This window comes from Capra hircus, chromosome 8 (assembly GCF_001704415.2).
Source record: "Capra hircus breed San Clemente chromosome 8, ASM170441v1, whole genome shotgun sequence".
Taxonomy (NCBI): Eukaryota; Metazoa; Chordata; class Mammalia; order Artiodactyla; family Bovidae; genus Capra; species Capra hircus.
Window position 1 is genome coordinate 37,874,818 of NC_030815.1, and position 17,774 is coordinate 37,892,591.

At 37.3% G+C, this 17,774-nt stretch overlaps 1 protein-coding gene across 2 annotated transcripts in view; it reads right to left on the bottom strand.

The window, feature by feature from the left end:
* The window catches only part of KDM4C (lysine demethylase 4C), a 400,467-nt gene that overhangs the window by 292,150 nt on the left and 90,543 nt on the right, over positions 1 to 17,774 (bottom strand). For both annotated transcript variants that reach the window (XM_018052007.1, XM_018052008.1), the window contains one exon: positions 15,174 to 15,223. In XM_018052007.1, coding sequence (XP_017907496.1) covers positions 15,174 to 15,223 — 50 coding nt within the window. The remainder of the gene's footprint in view (positions 1 to 15,173; positions 15,224 to 17,774) is intronic.

The window sequence follows — 17,774 nt, forward strand, 5'->3', positions numbered from 1 at the left end:
AGAGGGAAAAACCACCACAGTGAGAGCAGGAAAGCAAGATGAGAAAGGTAAGAGAAATGTGGATGGGACAGAGGAGAACCACAGAGACAAGCCCTGAACAGAGAACTCACCAGGAAAGCATGTGCTGTGTATCTGGGTTAAGCAGAAAAAAGCACAGATGCTCTTTAACTCCATGGCCAAAATGAAGATAAGGCCATTGGAAACGTTACTTATCTCACTCTGTGGCTCACTACATATAAACAGCTCAAGAACAGGGCCAATCTGACCAAAGAATTATAAACACTCATTACCTAACTGAGAATAACTTTAACCTCATAGAATAGAGGGTTTTACAATAATAGTTTTAAAGCAAATAAGCCTTTACGGATGCCACCATGGAGCATGTGAGGCCATAGATCGCCAGAAGGAAAAAAAGCAGACATCTAAAAACAAAAAAAAGAAGCTATTAGGATATAAAGAACTACCTGCAAAGAATAGCACATCTGCTTAAGTACCTACACCTGGATTGTTAAAAACAGAAATATTTTAAAACCACTAGACCATTCAGGTATGACCTAAATCAAATCCCTTACAAATATAAAGTGGAAGTGAGAAACAGATTTAAGGGACTAGATCTGAAAGACAAAGTGCCTGATGAACTATGGATGGAAATTCGTGACACTGTACAGGAGACCAGGATCAAGACCATCCCCAAGAAAAAGACACGCAAAAAAGCAAAATGGCTGTCTGAGGAGGCCTTACAAATACCTGTGAAAAGAAGAGAAGCAAAAAGCAAAGGAGAAAAGGAAAGATTATACCCATTTGAAAGCAAAGTTCCAAAGAATAGCAAGGAGAGATAAGAAAGCCTTCCTTAGTGATCAATGCAAAGAAATAGAGGCAAACAACAGAATGGGAAAGACTAGAGATCTCTTCAAGAAGATGAGAGATACCAAGGGAACATTTCATGCAAAGATGGGCACAATAAAAGAAAGAAATGCTATGGATCTAATAGAAGCAGATGGTATTAAAAAGAAGTGGCAAGAATTCACAGAGGAACTATACAAAAAGATCTTCGCCCAGATAATCATGATGGTATGATCACTCACCTCGAGCCAGACATCCTGGAAGATGAAGTCAAGTGGGCCTTAGGAAGCATCACTATGAACAAAGCTAGTGGAGGTGATGGAATTCCAGTTGAGCTGTTTCAAATCCTGAAAGATGATGCTGTGAAAGTGCTGCACTCAATATGCCAACAAACTTGGAAAACTCAGCAGTGGCAACAGGACTGGAAAAGGTCAGTTTTCACTCCAATCCCAAAGAAAGGCAATGCCAAAGAATGCTCAAACTACCACACATTTGCTCTCATCTCACATGCTAGTAAAGTAATGCTCAAAATTCTCCAAGCCAAGTTTCAACAATACGTGAATGATGAATTTCCAGATGTTCAAGCTGGATTTAGAAAAGGCAGAGGAACCAGAGATCAAATTGCCAACATCCACTGGATCATGGAAAAAGCAAGAAGAGTTCCAGAAAAACATCTATTTCTGCTTTATTGACTATGCCAAAGCCTTTGACTGTGTGGATCACAATAAACTGTGGAAAATTCTGAAAGAGATGGGAATACCAGACCACCTTAACTGCCTCCTGAGAAATCTGTATCCAGGTCAAGAAGCAACAGTTAGAACTGGACATGGAACAACAGACTGGTTCCAAATTGAAAAAGGAGTACGTCGAGGCTGTATACTGCCACTCTGCTTATTTAACTTTTATGCAGAGTACATCATGCGAAATGCCAGGCTGGATGAAGCACAAGCTGAAATCAAGACTGCTGGGAGAAATATCAATAACCTCAGATATGCAGATGACACCCACCCTTATGGCAGAAAGTGAAGAAGAACTAAACAGCCTTTTGATGAAAGTGAAAGAGGAGAGTGAAAAAGTTGACTTAAAGCCCAACATTCCGAAAACTAAGATCATGGCATCTGGTCCCATCACTTGATGGCAAATATACGGGGAAACAGTGGAAACAGTAACAGACTTTATTTTCTTCAGTCTCCAAAATCACTGCAGATGGTGACTGCAGCCATGAAATTAAAAGATGTTTGCTCCTGTGAAGAAAAGTTATGACCAACCTAGACAGCATATTAAAAAGCAGACACGTTACTTTGCCAACAAAGGTCCATCTAGTTACGGCTATGGTTTTTCCAGTAGTCATGTATGGATATGAGAGTTGGACTATAAAGAAAGCTGAGTGCCAAAAAATTGATGTTTTTGAACTGTGGTGTTGGAGAAGACTCTTTAGAGTCCCTTGGACTGCAGGAGATCCAACCAGTCCATCCTAAAGGAGATAAGTCCTGAGTGTTCATTGGAAGGACTGATGTTGAAGCTGAAACTCCAATACTTTAGCCACATGATGTGAAGAGCTGACTCCTTTGAAAAGACCCTGATGCTAGCAAAGATTGATGGCAGGAGGAGAAGGGGACGAAAGAGGATGAGATGGCTGAATCAACCATCACTGACTCAATGGACATTTGTCTGGATAAACTCCGGGAGTTGGTGATGGACAGGGAGGCCTGGCGTGCTGCAGTCCTTGGGGTTGCAAAGAGTCGGGCACAACTAAGTGACTGAAAGGAACTGAATTGAACTGAAAACATACATCCAACAGAAACATCAGAAATACCATCATTCTCTACAATACCTGTGGGAATAAAAGGAATAATCATGCCCTATCTGGTCATCTGATACAGCTCTCTGTCTACAGTTAGTATTCATAATACATAAATAGAAATAAACAACCTGTGAAAAAATGCAGACTCCAGTGAATGGTGAGAAAGAACCACATAATGTAATGAAAATGATGAGTCTACATAATAAGCTGTCCTGAACCTATACCACTCAGTAAAGCACAGCAGAGATCCCCAAACACACAACCCATGGAAAAGTTTTAACAATACAATTTAAATGGATCTATCAAACTTTTCAAATCTGTACCTCTGCTCAGCACTGCACGAATTAAACTTTAAATTAAAATCAATGAAGAAAGAGGAGTCTATTTAATTTCCTTTTGATATGGATTTGTAATCAGGACTTGAACAATGTGGTGACTGGTCATAAGTTAATTTAAATTGGAAAACCACTGAAGGAAGGCAATTTGCAATATATTAAGAACTTCACACTGGTTCAGAATTTATATTTTCAATAGGCTATCAGAATTATATTTTACATTGCCCTGGAAAACACCTGATAAACCACAAGTTATGACACAAAGTACCTATCTCAAAATGAATTTTACCTCAAAATACCTGCAGGAGTACATGGTTTACACTCACCCCTCACTCCAGCATTTATGAAAAATATTTCATCCAATATTTAGGCCAGCCAACATAACCAGAATACTATTTGATACAAAATGGTAATTTTTAAAAAACTCAGAACTATTTCAGCCCTGGGCTATCTACATAGTAAGTGAAGAAAATAAATTTGGAAACAATCACATGTATGAAATATACCAAAATAGATCTGATAGAAAAGAAAATATTTAACTAAAAATTCAACTGAAGACTATCAGAGTTTTCTGAAAGCCACTAAATAAACAGAAAACAAGGTATGTGTTCAGTTTTGGAAGTAAGTTTTTTAATACATGCCTTTCAGAATCTTTATTTTCTATTCTTATGTTTACTTTCTTGATGATTTTTTTCCAAGTTTTCAGTAATATGGAAGAATTCTTCTCCAAAAGTTACCATATTTGAATGTTACTACTGCAGCATTCCATAAGATTTTCCAACTTACCAGTCACACAATGGGAGAGGTCCAGTCTTTCACAGTCTTGAAGACCAAGAAGTTCCAATAAAGAAACAGAGCTACACTGACCCCTCAAGTACCTAGTAGTGGAAATACCAGCTAGCATCTCACATATCCCATGACCATTAGGAAATATGACAGGTGTAGAACAACACACAGAATAAAACTGGCACATCTTTCTGCAGCACTTACTTTTGTCACGTTAGATCATTTAGTTTATGTTTGCATACAAACAAACATAATAAGGGAGCAAGATGCAAAATCTGCATGCGTATTGTGGAGTCCTAGCGTTTCACTCCCCTCACTTGAGAGACAGCATACTGTGAGGTATAAACTATGCTATGGGATTTTGATAAATCTTAATCTCCTCTTATAGGCACTTAACACAAGATTACCTGAGGACCAACTTTCCTCTTTCCATCATTGCTCACAATAAACACATACGTTAACAGTGCTATTAATAGAAGAACTAAGTTTTAGATCAAAAACCTAACTGTTTGAATTATTTGAAGTCACTCTTATCTTGTCCATATAGTTAACAGAACAAGAGACTAATAAAGAAACCCTACAGAGACACTGATTTCTAACACAAGTCCAACAACTCATATAGCCTCAACTATTTCCACAATCTCTCAGCTCCTCAATTTCCCCATCCACATAATCAGGATGCTATTATTATCTTCCTCAGTGGGTTCTTTTTTTTCCCCAATATCAGGATATAATTGACAAATAACATTGCATAAGTTTAAAATACACAGGGTAATGGTTGCCTATATGTACATATTGTGAAATGATTACCACAGTAAGTTTAGTGCACATTCATCACCTAAAAATAGTTATTTTTTGTGTGATGAGAAGTTTTAAGATCTACTCTCTTAGAAACTTTCAATACAGTATTGTTCACTGTAGTTACCATATAATACAGTACATCCCCAGAACCTACTCATACTGAAGTCAATACTTTGGGACAATCTTCACCCAATTCCACCACCCCCTGCCTCTGGCAGTCACCAAACTGTTGTTTCTACCTGTAGGTTTGGTTTTTATAATTCTCACATATAAATAAGATCATGCAGCACTTGTCTGTTTCTGCCTGACTTTTTTAACTTAGCATAACGGACTCAAGATTCTTCCATGTTGAAGGAAATGACAGGATTTCCTGCTTTCTTATGCCTGAATGATAGTCTACTGTATACATATAACACTTTGCTTTATTCGTTCACCTGTCAATGGACACACAGGTGGTTTCCATATCGTGGCTACTGTAAATAATGCTGCAATGAACATTTGAGGTAATAGATATATCTTGAAGACAGTGATTTCATTTCCCTCAAATACATACATAGAAGTAGAACTGCTGTATAATATATTAGTTCTATTTTCAATTTTTTGAGGAACATTCATACTGTTTTCCATAGTGGCTATCCTTGCTGGGGGGATCCTTATGGGAAGCCAGTGATATAAGGCACAAAAATCTTAGCCATTATAAGAAAATGGAAACAACCTAATGTCCATCAACTGGTAAATGGAAGTGCAAAATGTAGTATATCTTCACAATGAAATATTACTTAGCTATAAAAAAGAGTGAGGTACAGATATAAGATATAACATAGAAAACATGCTACATAAAAGATGTCAGGCACAAAAGTCACATTTAAATGATTTCATGCATATGAGACATCCAGAATATGTGAATACCTAGACAGAAAGCAGACTGTTAATTTCCAGGGGCTAAGAAGGGGTAAGGGGAAATACAGTATGACTGAGTAAAAAATACAAGGTTTCCTTACAGGATGATGAAAATCTATTGAACTAGACAGAGGTGATGGTTACACAATACAAATATATTAAACGTAACCATATTGTACACTTCAAAATGGTTAATGGCTTATGTTTTGTGAATATTGTTTCTGTTGTTGAGTCGCAAAGTCATGTCTGACTCTTGGTGACCCAATGGAATGTAACCTGCCAGGCTCCTCTGTCCATGGGATTTCCCAGGTGCTATACACATCCAAGGACACCCTGTACAACATAAAAGTGATCAGATGCGAGAAGCACTATTCTAACAGAGAAGAGTCTACACATTGCACAATTCCATGTTAATAACATTCTAGAGACAGAAATCTGGTTAGTGGTTGCTGGTAGGGAGAAGTAATTAGAAAAGGGCACAAGAGAATTTCTGGGGCCTACTGGAAATGTTCTCTATCTTGAGAGTAGTCGTAATTACACCACTGTATTTATCTGTCAAAACTCACTAAACTTTATGTTTTAACAGGTGGCTTTTACTATAAGTACATTTTACCTCTATCTGACCTAAAATATCATTAGATGTTTTTAAATTGTTTTAGAAACAGAGCAGATGTACTCTAAATCCCAATCTCACATGACAAACACATGCTGCTACTATTAAATCAACGAAGTTTTAGCCACGGTAAAAATTTAAAAATCAAAGCTTAAAAACATCAAATTTCCTATATATAAACACTAGTCTGAAGAAACTGACATTAGCTATTAACCACTTAGGAAAGAAAGGAATAAGAAAGGGAAGGAGAGGGGAAAGATGAGAAACCAGACCTATAGACTGTATGTTCACACTAGCAATAGATTTGATTAAGACAACTTAACTGAAATTTACCCAAGTATGCTTTGACAGAGTTTTATACAAGCATACCTCAGAGATGTTGCAGGCTCTCTTCTAGATAACTGTAATAAAGCAAGTATAACAGTAAAGCAAGTCACAAGAATTTTTGGTTTCCTAGTGCATTTATAATTATGTTTATACTATACTATAATCTCTTAAGTGTGCAATAGAATTGTGCCCCCCAAAAGTACATACCTTAATTTTAAAATACTTTATTGCTAGAAATGTTAATCATCATCTAACCCTTCCATGAGTTGTAATTGTTGCAATTCATAGATCATAAAACAAACATAATAGTGAAAAAGTTTGAGATGTGAGAATTACCAAAATGTGACAGAGAGATGATAAGTGAGCAAATACTATTGGGAAAATGGTACCAACAGACTTGCTCAACATAGGGCTGCCACAATCAATTTGCAAGAAAAAAAATGCATTTTCTGCAACTCACAATAAAGTGAAGCACAACAAAATGATGTAGGCTTGAAATGGCTTTTGCAATATTCGTATGACTGATACGATGCTTTAAAAGTACAATAGCCATATAAACAGATGGTAAGGAAAAGGATATACAAGTATGTTTCTGTAGAAAATGCTGTAGACATGACAGCGAATGAACAATGAACAGCAATTTGATTCATGTGTGAAATTTCTTAACATGCTTATTAGTGAAAAGAACCAATGAACTATATTATGTGGGGTGATACTTGATCATTTTTACCCACATTCTTAGTTAAGAGGTCAACATTAGAGGTTTAGGCTATAGTTGACCTCTCTGTTCTTCCTACCCCATTTTGAGCAATTAATGGTTGGGTAGAAAGTTATCACATTGCAGGTTTCACTCTGCTCCACATGTCCAATAATCCATCAACATCTCTACTGTAGAGACAAAGCCTCATGGAGCTCTCCAAGAGGAGAGCCAGAAGAAATTCATACTGACTATATAGAGAAGCATGGTAGTTCTCCTGAATAATTGCCTTATTTTTATCTCCTGAACATAGTGCAGCGAATAACAGGAAAGTTTTTCTATTTCAAACTGGCTTGCAGAACACTTATAAAACTTTCACCTAATTTAACAGGTATACAGACCATTACACATAGTTTTTTACTGCATTCTTGAGACCACTTTGTTTCAGCTCCAGCTTTTTCCCACCTTGACACGACATATGGATCACACATGCACAGGTCACCAGGACTCCTCAGGCCAAGGACTTTGGCACAAGTTAGTCAGTCAAGCTAACCAGGTTTTCTGGCTCAACTTCCACCCAACAGAATCAAAGAATTCTTAATTCTCCTCCACTGTAATTTTTCCCTGCTAGCTGGCATTCCTTTCCTGAATTCTTCCTCCCATTCCCTACCTGTCATTTCTCAGAACTGTCTTTCACCCCACATTCTAATTATTGTAGCATGTGTATGTTATGTATTATGGTTCAATGTTTAAAATCCCACCAGGAACATGGCTGGGTACACAGTTTTAAAATTCAACACAGACTGTGACTGTTATTCAATCGCTAAGTCACATCCAACTCTACAATCCATGGACTATAGCATGCCAGACTCCTCTGTCCTCCACTATCTCCCAGAGATTGCTCAAATTCATGTCCAACAAATTGTGATATTTGACATCAAAAAGGTCGCCTGGAGACGAGCATGGCAACCCATTACAGTATTCCTGCCTGGAGAATCCCCATGGACAGAGGAGCCTGGCAGCTATGGTCCATGGGGTTGCAAAGAGTCAGACATGACTGAGTGACTAACACACACACACGAGGAAATTAAATTCAGGGACTGCTTCACCATTTCTAATATAACAAGTGATAGTATGATGAAAATAAACATACCATGACACATACATTGATCTCCATTCCTAAAGCATGAGTTAGGAATGAAGGCAGAGGATGTATCACTGAACTTCTTCATTTTTTGTCTTAGGGAGTCACTTAAAATTGATTGTTCATAATCAAGGGCATTTAATTTATTAGCCTTTCAAAACCAAGCATTTTAATGTAATATTTTCAGGCCATCATGTAAATGAATGTTTAAGGGAATTATGTATTTATCATTTTGAGAGCTGATAAAAGTTCATTTCCCTAATTTCAAGTCAGAGGTAAGAGAAAGGGTCAATTTGGAACATTTATAAAATTTAAATGACTTGTTATTTATTGCTACTCTTTCAGTCTTTAAACAGCAGTGGTTCATAATCCCTTTTGGACCAAACCATCTTGATGGATCTGATGATGGGTTAGCTTCCCAGAAATCCACATATATGCCCAATATTGAACATAATTTCAGAGAGTCCACAAGCTGCCTGCATCCAGCCTACAGACCCTTTGGCCACCTCCTTGAACAGAATGTACTTAGTTGCTCAATTGTGTCCAACTCTTTGCAACTTCATGGACTGTAGTTCGCCAGGCTTCCCTGTCCATGCGGATTCTTCAGGCAAGTATACTGGAGTGCCCTGGAACTGCCATGCCCTCCTCCTGGAACAGGGATCCCTGCTAATCAGGCTAAGATTCTGTTTCACAGGCTTAAACTCAAGATGACTAGTCATTTAAAGACACACACACACACCAAAATTGACTGCTTAAAGAAATCTGAACTAAATTAATCCCTCATAACCATGATTCATTCGTTCCTTTTTGAGTGTCACTTTAATAGGTAAAAACAAAAACACTTGCTACAAGTAAATGTAAGACTACAAAAGAACCAGTATACTGAACTTTACTATACTGTCACTTAAAACAAAATTCCTGCTAATCATTCACACTTACAAAATCTGCTGCATAAAGTCCTAACTCACATATTCTTTTTCCAGTAACCAAAATTTTGACCAAAGTGAGTCCTCTTTAATTTTTTAAAAACTATTAGCACTTTATTCACAATGAGAGACCAATGAAAAAGTCATTCACACATACACACACACATATACACATCAGCTGCTCCCAATTTACTTTAATCCATATTTTGCTTAACTTAATAGAACCACTAAGATATTGTCTAATTTCTAAAATAGATGAGATTTAGACATTCTTAAAACTGAAAATCTTCAAAACTGTCATTCATGATGTTGTATCTCTAGTATCCTTTTTACTTCCCATTCAATTGTATTGAATCAAAAATTAGAAAGAATGCAATGGCATTATAGGCAAACATAACAAGTATAAAAACTGCAACAATTCACTTGAGATTTTTTATTACTTTTATATCTACATGATATTAGAAAAAAACTGTATAAATGAGAAAGCAACTGAAGGGCAAAATCGAACTCCTGGCTTTATTAGATGCAGACCTAACGGTTTTCAGATAAAATATTTGCAGGTGCCACCGTCAATCAAGATTTCAATAGAAACCAAAGATGAAAGCATTCATGCATAAAAGGCAACTGTGATAATTATGATGTGCAGACAAGATAATGGAAAATATCCGAGGCTGCTTTTCATATTATGTATCAAGTGCTGCCTTGACCTAGACATCCTATAAGGCTCCCTCATATTTACTGCATTATTTTATCATTTTAATTGTTTAGCAGAATTCAATTAATTTGCCTGACATCTGCTCAGAAGATAGAAATCCTCCACTGTCTTATAGGGTCTTTCCCTTGAATCATTTCTCAAAATAATGCTGCAAAAAATTTTCAATAAACACGCAATTGAGTTTAAAGTTCCTTTTCAACCTTCAAGTTTATTAATCTCTTACTGATTAAGCTAATGGCATCCATTTTTCTGGAATGTCATTTTCAGGCAGTTTATATCAAAGTGTATACAGACAGTTTATAGCAAAAAATTAAACATGTGATTCCGTATCGCCAAGTTTACATTGCTCCAGTTTAAAAATTCTGGGGCAGTGAGGTGAACAGAAAATGGTAGAATTATTATCACAGAGAACAGAAGAGTCCACAGCATATAGATTTAGCACAAAGTTCACTGCCTGTGTATTTAAGGATTATGGTAATCATATTCTAAGCTGTGCTATAATCTATTATCCAGAACCAGGATCCATCCACTTAATATTCATGAAAATAGTCCATAACGAAGTTCAAGATTACAATTACATTGCTATTATTACTGTAATGTATTACATTATAAAAACACCAAGGCTTTATAGTTATTAGGCTGCCAAAATTACAATAATGCTTTTAACAAACATGATACCCTAACTATTCTTTCTAATACTCTTCCATAATTTGAAGGAAAGCAACTTTTAGATGTCTTTAACAATATCTGTTCAGAGCTGTCAAGTCAGTGTCCCCATTTTATTATTAAATGAAAGCATACATAATGCGGGGACAAAATTCCTTTTCTACTACAAGGCAAATCTAACATACCAATGAATCTTAGATTGGCACCTGATTGAAAGAACAGTGCTCCCTGAGGATTCAATGGAGAATAAAAGCAGAATGTCTTATCTCTAGTTGTCACTCAACGGAACTCCACTTTCCTCTGGAAATAAGTCACTAGTAGTCTACATCATCCTAAGTTAGGGTGGTTAGCAAAACAGAAGGGGGTGAATATGATTCTCCCCCCGTGTGAGAGAAATAATAGTAAGGCTGCCTGGCATATCTTTAAGGGAAGGAATAAAAGTAAACGGCACTCTCAGTAGATACAAGTGGGCACAGAGTGAAAGATACTGATAGAATTTCCAAAAGAATGGCTCAATCTGGCCCTTAAAAATGGACAAGCTCAGTTCAGTCACTCAATCATTTCCAATTCTTTGCGACCCCATGGACTGCAGCACGCCAGGCTTCCCTGTCCACACCAACTCTTGGAGCTTACCCAAACTCATGTCCATCGAGTCAGTGATGCCATCCAACCATCTCACCCTCTGTCGTCCCCTACTCCTGCTGCCTTCAATCTTTCCCAGCATCAGGGTCTTTTCAAATGAGTCAGCTCTTCACATCAGGTGGCAAAAGTATTGGAGTTTCAGGTTCAGCATCAGTCCTTACAATGTATATCCAGGATTGATTTCCTTTAGGATGGACTGGTCAGATCTCCTTGCAGTCCAAGGAACTCTCAAGAGTCTTCTCCAACAACACAGTTCAAAAGCATCAGTTCTTTGGTGTTCAGCTTTCTTTATAGTCCAACTCTCACATCCATACACAACTACGGGAAAAACTATAGCTTTGACTAGATGGACCTTTGTTGGCAAAGTAATCACCCTGCTTTTAAATATGTTGTCTAAGTTGGTCATAGCTTTTCTTCCAAGGAGCAAGCATCTTTTAATTTCATGGCTGAAATCACCATCTGCAGTGATTTTGGAGACCCTCAAAATAAAGTCTGTTACTGTTTCCATTGTTTCCCCATCTATTGCCACGAGGTGATGGGACCAGATGGATGCCATGATTTTAGTTTTTAGAATGGTGAATTTTAAGCCCAGCTTTTTCACTCTCCTTTCTCACTTTCATCTACAGGCTCTTTAGTTCTTTTTCACTTTCTGCAATAAGGGTGGATCACCTGCATATCTGAGGTTATTGATACTTTTCCCAGCAATCTTGATTCCAGTTTGTGCTTCATCCAGCCCAGCATTTTGTATGATATACTCTGCATGTAAGTTAAAGAGACAAGGTGACATATAAGGCCTTGACGTACTCCTTTCCCGATTTGGAACCAGTCTGTTGTTCCATGTCCAGTTCTAACTGTTGCTTCTTGACCTGCATGCAGATTTCTCAGGAGGCAGGTCAGGTGATCTGGTATTCCCATTTCTTTCAGAATTTTCCACAGTTTGTTGTGATCCACACAGTCAATGGCTTTGGTATGCTCGATAAAGCAGATGTTCTTCTGGAATTCTCTTGCTTTTTCAATGATCTAGCAGATGTTGGCAATGCGATCTCTGGTTCCTCTGCCTTTTCTAAATCCAGTTTGAAGACCTGGAAGTTCACATTCATGTACTACTGAAGCCTGGCTTGGAGAATTTTGAGAATTACTTTGCTAGCATGTGAGATGAATTTAATTGTGCAGTAGTTTGAACATTCTTAGGCATTGCCTTTCTTTGGGATTAATGAAAACTGACCTTTTCCAGTCTTGTTGCCACTGCTGAGTTTTTCCAATTTGCTGGCATACTGAGTGCAGCACTTTCACAGCATCATCTTTTAGGATTTGAAATAACTAGAATTCCATTGCCTCCACTAGCTTTGTTCATAGTGATGCTTCCTAAGGCCCAATTGACTTTGCATTCCAGGATATCTGGCTCTAGGTGAGTGATCACACCATCATGGTTATCTGGGTCATGAAGATCTTTTTTATATAGTTCTTCTATGTATTCTTGCCACCTCTTCTTAATATCTTCTGCTTCTGTTAGGTCCATATCATTTCTGTCCTTTATTGTGCCCATCTTTGCATGAAATGTTCCCTTGGTATCTCTAATTTTCTTGAAGACATCTCTGCTGCTGCTGCTGCTAAGTCGCTTCAGTCATGTCCAACTCTGTGCGACCCCATAGATGGCAGCCCACCAGGCTACCCCGTCCCTGGGATTCTCCAGGCCAAGAATACTGGAGTGGGTTGCCATTTCCTTCTCCAATGCATGAAAGTGAAAAGTGAAAGTGAAGTCGCTCATGCGACCCTATGGACTGCAGCCCACCAGGCTCCTTTGTCCATGGGATTTGCCAGGCAAGAGTACTGGAATGGGGTGCCATTGCCTTCTCCGGAAGAAATCTCTAGTCTTTCCCATTCTATTGTATTCCTCTACTTCTTATCTCTCCTTGCTATTCTTGGGAACTCTGCATTCAAATGGGTGTATCTTTCCTTTTCTCCTTTGCCTTTCACTTCTCTTCTTTTCACAGCTATTTGTAAGCCCTCTTCAGACAACCATTTGCCTTTTTGCATTTCTTTTTATTGGGGATGGTCTTCCTCACTGCCTCCTGTACAATGTCACGATCCTTCATCCATAGTTCTTCAGGTACTCTATCAGATCTAATCCCTTGAATCTACTTCTCACTTCCACTGTATAATCATAAGGGATTTGACTTAGGTCATACCTGAATGGTCTAGTGGTTTTCCCTACTTTCTTCAATTTAAGTTTGATTGGCAATAAGGAGTCCATGATCTGAGCCAAAGTCAGCTCCCGTCTTGTTTTTGCTGACTGTATACAGCTTCTCCATCTTTGGCTGCAAAGAATATAATCAATCTGATTTTGGTATTGACCATCTGGTGATGTCCATGTGTAGAGTCTTCTCTTGTGTTGTTGGAAGAGGGTGTTTGCTATGACTAGTCTGTTCTCTTGACAAAACTCTGTTCGCCTTTGCCCTACTTTTTTTTGTACTCCAAGGCCAAATTTGCCTGTTACTTGAGGTATCTCTTGATTTCCTAATTTTGCATTCCAGTCCCTTATAATGAAAAGGACATCTTTTTTGGGTGTTAGTTCTAAAAGGTCTTGTAGGTCTTCATAGAACCATTCAACTTCAGCTTCTTCAGCATTACTGGTCCAGATATAGACTTGGATTACTGTGATACTGAAAGGTTTGCCTTGGAAATCAACACAGACCATTCTGTGTTTTTGGAATTGCATCCAAGTACTGCATTTCAGACTCTTTTGTTGACTATGATGGCTACTCCATTTCTTCTAAGGGATTCTTGTCTACAGTAGTAGATATACTGGTAGACGGGCAGGTAATGAGAACATACTATATAGCAGAGGGAACTCTACTCAATCTCTGTGGTGACGTAAATGGGAAGGCAATCCAAAACAGAGTGGATATATGTATACCTATAGCTGATTCACTTTGCAATACAGCAGGAACACAAATTGTAAAGCATCTATATTCCAGTATATTAATTTTTAAAAATAATTTTAAAAAATTAATAAAAATGGCAGCTAAAACTGTTTAAAAAAGTGAGAGAAGAAGATGGACAAGGTCAAGGGAGGCACAACTGAATGAAGGTAGTCAAAAGGTACAAACTTCTAATTACAAGATAAATAAGTACTAGAAATGTAACAAATAACACAATAAATATAATTAACATTGCTGAGTGTTATATGTGAAAGCTGTTAAAAGAGTAAATTCTAAGAGTTTTCATCATAAGGGGAGATGTTTTTCTATTTATTTTGATATTCACATGAGATAATGGATGTTCACTAAACCTATTGTGACAATCATTTCATGATGCAAGTCAAATCATTATGCTGAACAGCTTAAACTTATAACATGTTGTATGTCAAGTGCATCTCAATTAAACTAGAAGAATAAAGAAAACAAAGAGGCACAAAGTCTTAAAAAAAAAAAAAAATTTCAAGATCCAGTAAAGTACGCTTAATTTTACTAGTCTAAGAAGGCATACAATATTATGCCTGTCCCGTCACCTAGAAACATTCAACTTCATACTTCAAGCACTCTCAGGCCCAGGGGAAGGGGATTTAACACAACTCTCTGGTGAAATGATATGGCAACATGAAAAGTACCCATAAAACATCCTAGAAGCCCAAGATCCAGTATCAGTACTTCTCGGAATTTATCTCAATGGTACAACTAAAGGAAATAAAAATTTTATTGGCACAGTGATGTTAAGTACATTATATAAAGGAGAAAAAAACTGGAAATAACTAAAATAGGTTAAGTGAAATCAGCTGACAAAAAACAAAGCAGCCAACTAAAATAATCATGATGATTATGCAATATGGAAAAAATTAAAATTACTCAATGAGAAAAATACTTAGAAGCCAATAACTTGAATAGAATAACATTAACAAAGTGATATTCTACTCTGAAGTAAAAATACCTCAGAAACAAAGAACCTATCGTGTGGAAAACAAATAGCAAGCCTACCTTGAGCTAGTCTTTCCAGTCGTTTCCCATGTTCCGGGGGTATTGCATACCTAAAATTTTAAACACAAATAACAGCTTTAGGTTTGTAATTGTTCAACTCGTATCCTAAGGATGTCTATTTCTAAATATTTCATGCGAAAGAAAAGTCAACCCCAAACTCCACATAGATGAACTAGGCAGATATTAGAGAACCAAACACAGAGTTGTATCTCTTGAACACTAATCAGAGGAAAAATAAACTTAAATTATCTATTTCAATGCTCCAGATCACCATTCCAACCACATTTTACACATTAGGGAACAAAGGCCCCAAGCCACCAAACAACTTGGACAAGGCGGCACCTGGCCACAACATGGAGGTTAGAACCTCCCTTGTAACAATCACAACACCATAGCAATCCAGGGCTATTTTGGGTTTTATGTTTTTTGTTTCAAGGTTGATTAGTTTGGCCTTCATTTTTAAGCAGAGTTCTTTTTTAAAAACTTAAAAATTTACTGACAAGCAGGACAGAAAATAAAACTATTACAGCAATGTTTGTATCTCCACCAAACCTTTCTAAGAATATTGTACTTTACAAATAGTTTTTAAATACAAGTTTACCAACCATAAAAAAGGTTGCTTTTATTTACTTCACAATTATGTGACTTTTAAAGTCTTGATATATAGGAAAAGAATCGTTGGGAATTCCCTGGCACTCCAACGGTTGGGACTCGGCACTCTCACTGCCAGAGCATAAGAAGGATCCCTGTTTGAAAAAAAGGAATTGTTCATCCTTGGAGAACAGAAATTCTTCAAGTATTACTCATTTCTAGTTTGGTGTTTTAAAAAGTTAAATACTTGAGTTTGTTTACTGTGAACTTACTAACAAATTTTAAAATAATAATCTTAAGTTAAATGATCATTTCATGTTTTAAATAAAAATATGTTATTCTTCAGACCTACATTTGCTGTTTACTAGCTCAAGATATATTAAGTACAAGTTAGGTTTTTACTAAAATAACTTTTCTCATTTTACTTAACACCACACTTGGTTGCATTTAATGCCACTGATAACATATGCAAAACTTAATTGGATCCGATATAACTAGGCAATTCTCTAAAAGAAAATTCAACCGTATATCCTATTGCTTAAGGCACTGTTAATAAAAGTATTCCAACTGAACTGGAAGATAAAAATTTTAGCATAACTAAATGATAATCACTCAACATATTTATACAGTAGTCACTTCTTAACAATGTTTAATCCCTGGTTTACACTATCAAATATACCCAGAAAAGGGGACACACACACCACAGACAAGCAAAACATACATGCTAAGACATGCACATGTATACACACATAGGCATGCACTCATGTAAGGGTTGGACATGGAGATATTTATATATCCAGATTCACTCTTCTTAAAAAATCATATCAAAGTTACAGTTCATTAGTCTGAAATTCAACCATCTGCTCCCAGAAAATGTTAAGTATAAGTAAATATAAATGTATATATAAGCATAAATATAAGGATAAAAAATACCCTTGACATAGTCTTTCAATTGGTCCTCACAACTCTGACAAAAATCACATGGCCAACACATAGCCATCACATCTCTAAAAAGGGTTCTAGTAAAAATTCTCTGGAGGTTAATCACCAGAAAGATTTTTGCCATATACTATACATGTATCAAAAATTCTTTAAATTAGACACACACTGAGTGTGTCTCCTCAATGCAGCTTGGGTCACTAAGGTATAACTGACCATTACAGGTGGAACCTCAGTTTGTGATGTACCCTTCCAAACCTACCCTCCGTGATATGCCCAAGTCATCTCTGCAAACTACAGATATGACCATGACAAAGCCATGGGTCTTCCATGGCTGACTTACCTTAAGGACAGAAGCTGAGCATTTTGCAGGGTGCACAGACCTGCTGCAGTCCTAACACCTCTTCAGCTGCATCTACTGATCAATGTCCCAATTAAATCCTGGCCTTTGGCTTTACCAAAGAAGCCACTTCTAGTGCCTTTGTTACTTCATACCTCCACTACTTTCCATCCCCTATTTCTGGGCTTTGTATACCCTTACTATCCCTGTCCAGCCAACAAAACCACCACTTATTTTTCTCACCCAGCTTTAGTCACCCCCAGGGAGAGACCCACACTCCTCCTTTCACTCTATCAACCACACAGCAGATAGCCTTCCATTACGGAACTCAGAATTTAATGTTTTTTCACTTTTCTGTCTCCTTTTCTCCCTTCAAACTCACTAGGGGCAAGGACCAGTGTCTCTTCTGGAACAGAGCACCAGAAAAGCAGATGCTCAGAAAGTGTTTGCTGACTTTTGTGGGCTCTCAAATGATGAATCATGTTCCTGATGAAACATGTGGAAGGAAGGATGGAAGATGTGGAAGGAGAGGAAGAATACAGGAAGAAGAAAAAAATCATCAAAGTGAGAAACCAGAAGCACAGGTAAGAAATTATATAAGCCAATACCTCATTTCCTAAATACAGGGTCAGCCTGGCATACTCAGGACAACTCTACCAGTTTCAATTTCCCAATTCATTCAAATGTCTAATTCAATCAAATCTTTCTCCCAGGACTCTGTACTTTCAGTG